Source organism: Saccopteryx bilineata, chromosome 6, assembly GCF_036850765.1.
Source record: "Saccopteryx bilineata isolate mSacBil1 chromosome 6, mSacBil1_pri_phased_curated, whole genome shotgun sequence".
Taxonomy (NCBI): domain Eukaryota; kingdom Metazoa; phylum Chordata; class Mammalia; order Chiroptera; family Emballonuridae; genus Saccopteryx; species Saccopteryx bilineata.
The window spans coordinates 120540638-120553024 of NC_089495.1; the positions used below are offsets into that span (position 1 = coordinate 120540638).

The following is a 12387-nucleotide window of genomic DNA, read 5'->3' on the forward strand; positions in this document are numbered from 1 at the left end:
ATGTTTTTAAATATATGTGAGAGCTTTCCGTTTCTTAGTATATTTCATGTTTGCATAGAAAAGCCTACAATTTTATCTAATAAATGTCATTACAGCTGTAAAAATAAACTTTATATACAGAATATATTTAAGTACCTAAGATTATATGACTAAACAGAAATGAAGTTAACAGTGGCACATGAATGAGATGCATTTCGCATCTCGTTTTGTTTTTCTCAGCAGCATCCCGATGTAATGAAAGGAATTGGACCTATTGCTGATGGGAAAGAGAGGAGGCCGAGGCAGAAACTAAGATGCACTGGCCCCTGCTACGGACCAGGCACGTGAATCAGCTCACTGACGTCCCCTAACATCATGGAATGTTGGCAACGCCCAGTGTTGAAGGATCTCGCCTGAGGCACACAGGCAGTAAGGAGAGAGACTGGAGTCAAGCAGGACCCCAAGCCCCAAAGGATGTCCGCTCCATGCTTCCCTGGGAGACTAAGATAGAAATGAACAACTACTGAGTCAACTTAAGTTGGACCATCACCTTCTTAGTCATATAATAGTCGAAACACACCGAAAAGATAACTTAAGGTAAATTATGTATGACTGAACCTAAAATTCATATTGCTTAACATCAATTTAAAAAAAATAACAGGCTTCACAATTACCTCAAGTTCTTTCACACAATTTGCAGAGTGTTTGAGTTCCTCCATTTTTGAATTAAGAGATGTGAGCTCCTCTTGCAAAAGTCTAGTTTTTTCTGAAAGAGAGAGCCAACCAATTAAACATATTTTCCTACTGAATACAAAACTCATTTAAGAATCCATGGCCAATATTTAAGACCTAATGAGCATTGTTTCATAATCTAAACTAGGAGATGTCAGAGTTAAATATGACAGTTTAAAAACCAGTGGGGCAAAGAAGGAATAAGTCCCGTTACCCAACAAGTGCTGGGAAGTTACTTCTAAGAGTCACCTCTGTGCTGAACTTCCCTGTGCTACACACACCAGCCACACTCACAGCATGTGTTCAGACCCCTCATGCCGACAGATCAGAACTTCCTCAGAGACAAAGACTTGTCTTAGGATATTATAGTCACTGTTTTGTCATTTTCACTTCAGCTAATACAAGTCTATGTAGCTATATCCTCAAAAAATAATTTCTACCTGACCTGTGCTGGCACAGTGGACAAAGTGACGACCTGGAATACTGAGGTCACCAGTCTGAAACCCTGGGATTGCCCAGTCAAGGCACCTATGAGAAGCAACTGCAAGTTGATGTTTCCTCCTCCTCCTCGCCCGTTCTCTAAAATCAATAAATCAAATTCTAAAATATAGTAATTTGATGACAACATGATGGTACCAATTCGAAAAGAAATCTTAGTCATCACAGGAAAGTCACAAAGGAGCAGCCACACACTGGGTGACCTTACAGGTCAACATCAAGTAACCAGCCCTAGTTTACTCCAAGAATTCCCTTGAAATTTCCACCTAAAGTTCAACTTCTTGTCACAATAAAGTTCCTAGAACTATACTGAAATGTAATCTACCTGGAGACTGAAAAATTATCCAGTCCTGGGTTAACATACACAACAGTTTAGGGGGTTATATGTCAAGTGAAAATATCTTGAAGCATAAAAATATATTAGCCCTGACCAGGTAGCTCACTTGGTTAGAGTGTTGTCCCAATATGTCACGATTACAGATTCAGTCCCCAGTCAGGCAACACACAAGAATCAAACACTGGATGCACAAGTAAGTGGGACAACAAACTGATATTTCTCTTTCCCACCCCAGCCCTCCGTCCGCCCCTCTCCCTTCCACTCATTCTAAAATCAATCTAGGCCCTGGCCGGTTGGCTCAGCGGTAGAGTGTCGGCCCAGTGTGTGGAAGTCCTGGGTTTATTTCCCGGTCAGGGCACACAGGAGAAGCGCCCATCTGCTTCTCCACCTCTCCCCCTCTCTTTCCTGTCTCTATCTCTCTCTTCCTCTCCTGCAGCCAAGGCTCCACTGGAGCAAAGTTGGCCCAGGCGCTGAGACCAGCTCCATGGCCTCCACCTCAGGTGCTAGAATGGCTCTGGGTGCAACGAAGCAACACCCCAGATGGGCAGAGCATCGCCCCCTGGTGGGCATGCTGGGTGGATCCCAGGTGGGCACATGCGGGAGTGAGTCTGGCTGCTTCCCCACTTCTAACTTCGGGAAAGTACAAAATATAAATAAATAAACAAACAAATAAAAATCCATCTAAAATTATTTTAATACAGATACACATAAAAAGTAAAAGAGCCTGGCCAGGTGGTGGCGCAGTGAATAAAGCGTCGGACTGGGATGCAGAGGATCCAGGTTCAAGACCCCGAGGTCGCCAGCTTGAGCGCAGGCTCATCTGGTTTGAGCAAAGCTCACTAGCTTGGACCCAAGGTCTCTGGCTCAGCAAGGGATTACTCGGTCTGCTGTAACCCAACTACTGGTCAAGGCATGTATGAGAAAGCAATCAATGAACAACTAAGGTGTCTCAACGAAAAACTGATGATTGATGCTTCATCTCTCTCCATCCCTGACTCTGTCCCTATCTATCCCTCTCTCTGTCTCTGTTAAAAAAAAAAAAAAAGTAAAAGAAATAAGAAATTGTAACAGGAGAAAGGGAAGTTAAAATAAAGTTTTCCATAATAAAAAAAATGAACTCTCATGGTTAAAACCACACTGAGATATCACCTCACACCTGTCAGATGGGCTACCATCAATAAGTCAACAAACAGCAAGTGTTGGCGAGGCTGTGGGGAAAGGGAACCCTCACACACTGTTGGTGGGACTATAAATTAGTGCATCCACTACAGAAAACAGTATGGAGGTGCCTCAAAATATTAAAACTAGAGCTGCCATATGATCCAGCAAGTCTACTTCTCAGGGTATCTCTGAAAAACACTACTTCAAAAAGATATACGTGTGTACCGCTGTGTTCACTGCAGCATTACAGTAACAGCCAAGATATGGAAGCAGCCAGTTTCTCGTCACAAGAAACTTCCTAGAACTATTAACAGATAAGTGGGTAAAGAAGACGTGGTGCATATATACACAACAGAATATTATTTATAACAATATAAAGGAATGACATCTTGCCATTGGCGACAACATGGATGGACCTAAAGGGTGTTATGGTAAGTGAAATAAATCAGAGAAAGATAACTACTATATAATTAACTTATACAATGTAACTTATATGTGGAATCTAAATAAGAAAAACCAAATAAATTTTAAAAAAATCAAAAACAGACCCACAGATACAGATAAGCTGATGGTTGCCAAAGGGGAGGGAGGGGGGTAGATGGGGAAAAAAATACTGAATATACTACTTACTCTCAGTTTAATATATATTTCTTTTCTTATTAAAAAAAAAACCCCAAACATGTAAAGTTGGATAAAATCCTGCCAGTAAGTCACTGACCTTTGTTAATATACAAAAGGTTAAAATACATGAAGGTTTGCCAAAGCACAGTGAAAGGCAATGATTATTTTTTATATCTTGTAAAATTAAAAGGTGTAATTTTATAGTAGCAATGAAGTATAAGCTTTTATATGTACTGCTCACAAAAGTTCGGGGATATTTCAAAATGAATATGAAGCGATAAACTATCCCCTAATTTTTGTGAGCAGTGTATATATAACACACACAACAAACATATAACATAACCAATGTAGCAAGCTAATAACCTATATCAGAAATGAAAAGTACAGCCCCCTCCCCAAGAATCACCTTTATTCTTCCTTTCATCTTCAACCAGTCTGTTCATTCTGGCGATATAGTCATTCTTTAGCTCAAGTTGATACCTGAAAATCAGAATGGCTAAAAGTGAGATTTTTCTCCCTTTCCTGGAGAGATCATAGTCTATCAGTGTGTGAGCTTATCTATGGCACTGAACATGGCCATGCATAATGTCAAGGTCTCTCAGTATACAGCCAGAGATTCAAATTCTGAGTATATAAAGTCCAGTAACAGCCTGATGCGATCCCGTAAACCAGGTCCCCAAAACTCATGTTATTGTGAGGTTACTGAGAACAATAATTGCACATTGGTCTGGACTGACGCAAAAAAGTAAGTTAAATTTACACCGTATGCAACTGACTCTAAATACCAAAAGTAAGAAGTCAGTCGCTTCCAGCCCTGGCCAGTAAGCTCAGTTGGTTAGAGTGCTGTTCCAATACGCCAAGGTTTCAGGTTCAATCCGCGGTCAGGGCACATACAGGAATAAACCACTGAATGCATAAAGAAGTGGAACAACACATTGATGCACATCTCTCTCTCCCTCCCTTCCTATCCCTCTAAAATTAATTTTTAAAAATACATAATTTTAGAAGCATTTGAGGTCTTGCACCCTGGTTTATATATGTTATCAGTTTGGCTCAAATAAACTCTTATACATTTGTTTTGTAAAAAGAAGTCAGTCACTTCCAACCCACCTCCTTGTCTCCCCTCCACTCCTACCAGAAGAACTCTGCCTTGGGTGCTGAGCACAGTATTGAGAGCCAACTGCCAACACTTTTATACCTGTGCTAGCAATACCAAAAGACACATTTTCAAGCAGTTTTACTTATCTCGACCAACCGTGACTAGCAGACTTTTTGGTTCAGAGAAAGTAGAAAGGAAGAGAAGCACTCCTGTGGTGTGGTGAGTACCTTCCGACAACAACACTTGCCAAAGTCTTAGAGGAGACCCAACGCAGACAAATAATACCAAAACAGTTCACAATCTCCATGGCGGTGTCAAGTTAACAAACACGTATTCCGTTTTTCCTAAGAGTTTAACAACTACAGATACTTTAGTGTTTGCTACTATATTTGAGAAGCTGACCTCAAATATGTAGAGAGATCACCCATCATTTAAAAATTGACACATGGAAAGGTACTCTATTTTTTATTAAAATTCTTTTAAAGAATAACCTTAAGAAACCTCTGCAAGTGCTATGCAATGGAATTATCAATAACAAATTATGGGCAAGGCAGCAGAAAGAGGTCAATGATTATGAAATACTAGAGCAGCTCACATGAGTCATCTCTTCACCAGGAATTCATTTACTCACGAATACTAACTGAACATTTATTATGTGCCAGGCATTACACTGAGCATTAGAGGAAAAGGTTACCAAATGGGCTTAATGTCTCTGCGCTAAGATAGTAGTCACAATAACTCAGACTATAGGAAAGCCACAGTAACCACAGTTATCCTTATTTTCTTTTCTCAGTATCACTTTTTTTGCTTCATATACTTAATTTCAGTTTGTTTCTTTCGATCCTGTCTTTGCAGAATCTTGAAGGACTACAAGGCATATGCTCACTGACAAATACTAAACCACTAGATAGAATAACTTATAAAGTGTCATATACCCCCATCCTAGTGGCAGTACAAGTGGGGTAGAGGAAAACAGACATAAAAGTGATCATAATTCAAACTTCACAGCTCATCAGCAGTGCAAGTCACAAGGTGCCCTAAAAACTACAGCAAATCGCAGGCCCTTGATACATGTTAGAGAAGATATGAGTGAGAGCAAGCAGAGAATATTATTGTCTGTATGTATTGTTTTCAAACTATCTGAACTCAAATACTCATGGGAAAGCCTTGATTTGACCGTCAATGAAAACAGGTATTTTCTTAAACATTAACTTTTTCACCATAAAATGTTCGTCTTATTTACTTCATTACTGTTGCCATGTTTCCATCAACTTAATTCAAACATATTATTTTTTTAAAAATGCCAATTACTTCAGAATTTCACTCTTGAGCCTCGGGTCATAGGCCTCCTCCATATTCTTTATATTCAGCTCCCGTCTCCTAAGTGCATCCGTCATGCTTTTATTTTTTTCTTCTTGTAGCTTCTGGGCCCTGAAATTAGCAAAAATATAAAGAGCAAATAAAAAACTATAATACCTGAAATAAAGATAATAGGGGAAAAAATAACATGTGATTTTAGCTCCACAGACTAAAACTGTTCTGTGACTGTCACCACTGGGAAGTAAACAGAAAGAGCCAGAAGTCTTCCATCTATTCTATGAACTGACCGAGTTACGATGGTTCTCACACAGCAGATGGAACTATATACAGTGGCACCAGGCTGGAGGGAGTGTGAAAGCGTCAAGACCAAAATGCTGCCCTGGCCGGTTGGCTCAGCGGTAGAGTGTCGGCCTAGCGTGCGGAGGACCCGGGTTCGATTCCCGGCCAGGGCACATAGGAGAAGCGCCCATTTGCTTCTCCACCCCTCCGCCACGCTTTCCTCTCTGTCTCTCTCTTCCCCTCCCGCAGCCAAGGCTCCATTGGAGCAAAGATGGCCCGGGCGCTGGGGTTGGCTCTGTGGCCTCTGCCTCAGGCGCTAGAGTGGCTCTGGTCGCAACATGGCGACCCCCAGGATGGGCAGAGCATCGCCCCCTGGTAGGCAGAGCGTCGCCCCTGGTGGGCGTGCCAGGTGGATCCCGGTCGGGCGCATGCGGGAGTCTGTCTGACTGTCTCTCCCTGTTTCCAGCTTCAGAAAAAAAGAAGAAAAAAAAAAGACCAAAATGCGTTTTCACAGGAGACGGTTCACACTTAAAAATGGTCACAGGTGAGAAGTGGCCATAATCAAGGCAGAGGAGAAAGAATGATGTTAGGTCACAAAGCTACAAACCAAACTTAAGTTACTTTAGTGCTCGTTTCTTCTATAAGACTGTTTCTGTGAGAGTTAATTGATTAGCCCATAGGTATTAAAGGTAGAAGATTGGTTTTGGCATTTAATAATCTAGAGATTGAATATGGAAAAGAGTGCTGAAAGAGACAGCAAATGACACATGATCAATCACAACTTCCAAATACTGAAGAATGGAATGGTCTTCATAGTGAGACCTTAAATGAAGCACAAATCAATTCCAGAGCCAGGTAATCAGGTTCACGGGTACTTAGATCAAGCCCTGAGAAGTGCCAGGGAACTCTGACTATGCCAAGCAAAGGATAAAAGCGCAGTGTGTTAGCTCCCTCTGCTGACTAATCTGTAAAGCAAAGGAGCAGTGAAACAGTGGTTTTCAACTGCCGGTCCGCCAGAAATTTCCTGCCGGTCCACAAGAGTTAACCACCCTGATGCTGAATGAAGACTACAGAGGCTATAATCACTGGGTCTATAAGCTTCTTACAATATTAGGGTGGTTAACTGTTTTTGCAGATTGGCGGTTGAAAAACCTGCAGTATACTACATGTATTACCCTATATGCTTAGCAGGGAGGAACAGTTAGGGGAAGTGGAGGTAAAGTGATAATATAATCATAAGCTATCTCCACCCAAACTTCGTTAGTTTACCATTTCAGTACTGCCAAAAAGAGAGTAAGGTTGGCAGAGAGGGAAAATCAAATGATTCAAGCCTATACAAATGAGAGAATGACATTAGTGAAGATGAAGACAAATCCTTTAATGAAATACAAGTATCTGTGAGTGTCAGTAGCAGAATCTAATAGGAAAGAAAGCTTATTCCATAAATTCAAGAGTGATGAGCTTGCTATTTATCTCAGGTACGATTTGAAGAATGAAATATCTGTGATCACACAGAAAAAGTACACACATCTATCACAGGACAGTTTCACCCAGCACAAGTCAAGTGAGAGCCGTCGAATTTCCTCTGATAGGAGACAGGTAAACGTCTCTGAAATTCAGTACCATGGGCACATGCAACCATTAGATCTGAATGACTGAACATAAATGTGCAATAGGATTCTTTAAAGAATTATTAGACTCTTCAAATTATTTGTCGGGTTTCATTGTAGTCTGATGATGGTATCACATTCTGCTTTTCATCCTAACATCTAATATTTCAAAAGCGAGATGCTAGTCTTTGTTTCTCTTAAGTTGTGCCTTTTAAAGCCAGGTGATAGCACCTTTATAACCAAGAACTCTACTTGGCAATTAGCATTAGAACACTTAGACATGTTTAGCTCTTTTTAATCTCATAGATTCTGAATATCCAAAATGAGAACATATTACTTACAATTCAAAAGCTTCAGTTCTTTGCTTCAGCTCCACTTCTCTGCCTCTTAGCAAATCTATATCTTTTAACAGAAGCTGCCTTTGAGCGTAAATTTCCTTTGTTTCCATCTGTACAGGAAAGCATTCATTTTAGGCAAGCAAGCTAAAAAAACAGATGTGAACTAAAAGAGTGCTTCCTAAATTCCAAAAAAAACAATCGATGTACGGACATTTAGAGTAACCATTTTACTTTCAAGAGGTTCCACTTCAAGGTATGCTTTCTGCCTGTATGGGCTGCACAAAAATTGCCTCTTTCCCCAATGACTGTTAAGTTACATTACCCTGTAGTCCTAACAGGGTAAGTTCTGATAAGTTCTACAGTGAAAACACAAAACAACAACAAAATGTACATTCAGCAATAAAACTTAAACAAAACCAAATCCCCAAGGTTCAGTTGTCTGAAAGTTTCAATCCAAGGGTCATTACGACTCAGCATTAGCAAGCTCCTATGAAGCCCTGAATAAACAGGCCATGCTTCCATTTGTGTGTGCACTGTGAGATTTACCGATTATGTCAAAAAATACACTGGGAGCTGGATACAAAGACGGAGAGATGCTGTCCCATCTTTTAAAAACTTCGCTTTAAGCCCTGGCCAGTTGGCTCAGCGGTAGAGCGTCGGCCTAGCGTGTGGAGGACCCGGGTTCGATTCCCGGCCCGGGCACACAGCAGAAGCGCCCATTTGCTTCTCCACCCCTCCACCGCACCTTCCTCTCTGTCTCTCTCTTCCCCTCCCGCAGCCAAGGCTCCATTGGAGCAAAGATGGCCCGGGCGCTGGGGTTGGCTCTGTGGCCTCTGCCTCAGGCGCTAGAGTGGCTCTGGTCGCAACATGGCGACGCCCAGGATGGGCAGAGCATCGCCCCCTGGTGGGCAGAGCGTCGCCCCTGGTGGGCAGAGCGTCACCCCTGGTGGGCGTGCCGGTGGATCCCGGTCGGGCGCATGCGGGAGTCTGTCTGACTATCTCTCCCTGTTTCCAGCTTCAGAAAAAATGCAAAAAACAAACAAAAAAAACACTTCACTTTACTAGAGGAGAGAAACAATCCTGCCACAACGTGATGATTTCAAAACCAGAATTCACGGTCCACGGCAAGAATGACGCCTAAATGAGGCCATCAGTGGGAGGCAGGGAAGGCATCAGTAGGAGGTGACACTCAAGCTGGAGTTCAAAGGACAGGGCAGTTTTCTTCGGGAGAGAAGGGGAAGGACATTCCAGGTGATGGAGAGAAGGCATGGTACTTTATGAGGACAACAGCCTTCTCCAGAACCTTCTAAGAATCCATTAACTAAATGGGGACTCAGGGCTGTTTACTAAGTGGTTGATTTGATCCAGTCAGTCACCCATTGTGAAGATGAAAGTGATGGTCTGAATACAATCCAATCATCTCAAAGACCTGCGCTTCCATCTTCCTCCTCCTCCTCCTCCTCCTCTTCATCATCATCGCTAAAATGATTATCATCATCATCATAGCTAAAATGATCGTCACCATCATCATCGCTAAAATGATCATCACCATCATAGTTAAAATGATCATCATCATCATCATCATAGCTAAAATCAGGGGTCCCCAAACTTTTTACACAGAGGGCCAGTTCACTGTCCCTCAGACTGCTGGAAGGCCGGACTATAAAAAAAACTATGAACAAATCCCTTTGCACACTGCACATATCTTATTTTAAAGTAAAAAAACAAAACAGGAACAAATACAATATTTAAAATAAAGAACAGGTAAATTTAAATCAACAAACTGATCAGTATTTCAATGGGAACTATGGCCCTGCTTTTGGCTAATGAGATGGTCAATGTCCAGTTCCGTATTTGTCACTGCTAACCGTAACAAGTGATATGACACGCTTCCGGAGCCGTGACACGTGCATCCCACGTCACCAGAAGTAGTACTGTACATGAGCAACGCCATATACAGTACTCCAGGAGCACAGGATGCATCCAGTGCTCCTCTCACTGATCACCAATGAAAGAGGTGCCTCTTCCGGAAGTGCAGTGGGGGCCGGATAAATGGCATCAGGGAGCCACATGTGGCCCGTGGGCCATAGTTTGGGGACCCCTGGCTAAAATGATGATGATCATCATCATAGCTAAAATGATTATCATCCTCACAGCTAAGATCATCATCATAGCTAAAATGATGACATCATCATCATAGCTAAAATCATCATCATAGCTAAAATGATCATCATCATCATAGCTAAGATAATCATCATCATCATAGCTAAGATAATCATCATCACATCATCATCATCATCATAGCTAAAATGATCATCATCATCATAGCTAAAATGATCATCATCATAATACCTAAGATCATCATCATCATCATCATCATAGCTAAGATGAGCCCAATTCCCAGAAATGCTCTATAAAATCACAGAAGGGGTGCAATTACCATTAATAACCAGGTCTCACTGAGAAGCCCCAAGCAAGGGTTGATGCCAGGAGGAAGGCTCTGACTTCTGCCGTCTCCTGGTACCGTTGTTCTGGCTATACACAGGAAACTATGCCCCAAACCCAGTCTGGTCTGACACACCCTTGGGACAGGAACCTGTTTTTCCGAAAGGAGTGGATCCAATCCCTCCTGCCAACACGCACTTCCCGCCACTCCTCACCCTCTCCAGCTCCTGTCCAGTCACTTTCCCAGGTGACAAGCTCCAGTGGACACCTGGATGGTACTTGCAGTGCTGGACTCCTCTACTCCAGGGACCTTCACCTTTGCTCTAATGGACACACACTGTTTTTGGTGTCCAAATTCATCTGACACCTCAGCCTACAACTCTATCCTCTCGGTCTCCCCTTATTCTTCCACCCGCCAGTCTCCCCAGACCTACTCTGTGTCTGCGAGACTGCCCCGGAGCGCACCCTCCTCCCTAGATGAGTAGCCACCCACCCTGTCCTCCGGGTCCCCTCACCATCATGCCGAACCTGAGTCTTCAACTAAACAGGCTGCCTTTCTCAACTCACATCAATTCAGCTAGCTCTGTAAGGCTACATTCTCCAAATACCCCTACCTTCGGACCTCGCTGACCTTCCAAGCCCTCCCGAGAGCTACAACAGAACAGTCACCCACAGAACTTGGTTTGGTCTACTTCACCTCCAAGCTGCTCGTCACAGCAGGGCCCCCAAAACAGTTCAGCTGCCCTGTCTGCTTCTGAGCTGCTCTTCCCTGCCCCCGGGCAGCAACTTCCTAGCCCTGGTCCTCTCCTCAAGCGTGCTGCCTAACCTCACATTGGCCACTCACTCAGAGCGACTTCCACTCCTGACGCAGCCATTCCTACCCATTTCCCCTTCTGGCAAACCTGAGGAAGGAAATCTGCTAGGTTTTTCGAGGCTGAGTCTTGCTCGTGTGCTCTTGCCAACAGTTCCTTACTCCTCTAGGACCTGGCACCATCAACTGTTCCAGCAACAAAGTGGCCCTGCCTCACTTCGGCACTGTGAGCCAATCTCCTAACAGCAGCAGGAAAGAGCCACCCAGTCAGTGACTTTAAAATATTACCTCCCGGTGCCTTTGAATTCTCTCAAGGGACATCTTTTCCCGAGAAAGGAGGGCTTCAGATTTTGCTTGACAAGTTCTTTCCACGTCGTTCCGGAACTGTGCTAATTCCTTCTCAGACTTTCTCTTCTCTTCCATTTTAATTTTTTCTATTTCACTCTCTTTAAAATGCTTCAACTGCCAAGTGATCACAAATAATTGTAAATGCCAATAACGATACTAAAAAATAGTAACAAGTTCTCCATTGTTTAGGTTTAACATTCGTGTTTAACATTTAGTTTAACTATTCTAAATAGTTAAATTCATCTTTAGTTTTGTCTCATTCACTGTACCTGCAGGATTCATTCAAAAGGCAAAAAGAAATGTCATCAAGTGGAAAGGAAAACAACACGCACATAAAGGCAGTATCACGTTCATTAATAGATTCTAGATATTTTCCTATATACCTAAGATTAAGAATGAAAGACATGCAAAATGTCATTTTTGTTAACAGTATCATTTAAATGTATTTTTAATTCATTTTAGAGAGTAGAGAGAGAGAGAGAGAGAGAAGGGGGAGGAGCAGGAGGCATCAACTCCCATATGTGCCTTGACCAGGCAAGCCCAGGGTTTCAAAGCAGCAACCTCAGTGTTCCAGGTCGACGCTTTATCCACTGGCGGACCAGAGGTCAGGCCTAAACTTACCTTTTCATGCATTTCTGCCTGAAGCTGCTGTTTTATTTCTCTCTTATATTCTTAGCTTCATTTCTAAAGATGCTAACTTTGGATGAGGAGGATAAGCACCTGCAAACTGATCATCAATGACCTGCAGCTTCTTGGCTATTAAAAAGGAAACAAAATAAAGAGGGAATGAGGATAGAGGAATGTTGTCA

At 42.5% G+C, this 12387-nt stretch overlaps 1 protein-coding gene across 1 annotated transcript in view; it reads right to left on the bottom strand.

Annotated features, from left to right (window-relative positions):
• Positions 1 to 12387, bottom strand: part of LOC136308987 (centriole and centriolar satellite protein OFD1-like) — a 50433-nt gene that overhangs the window by 18528 nt on the left and 19518 nt on the right. The window contains 7 exon segments of the mRNA XM_066236959.1: positions 654 to 745; positions 3735 to 3808; positions 5739 to 5858; positions 7978 to 8084; positions 11519 to 11692; positions 12200 to 12251; positions 12253 to 12334. Coding sequence (XP_066093056.1) covers positions 654 to 745; positions 3735 to 3808; positions 5739 to 5858; positions 7978 to 8084; positions 11519 to 11692; positions 12200 to 12251; positions 12253 to 12334 — 701 coding nt within the window.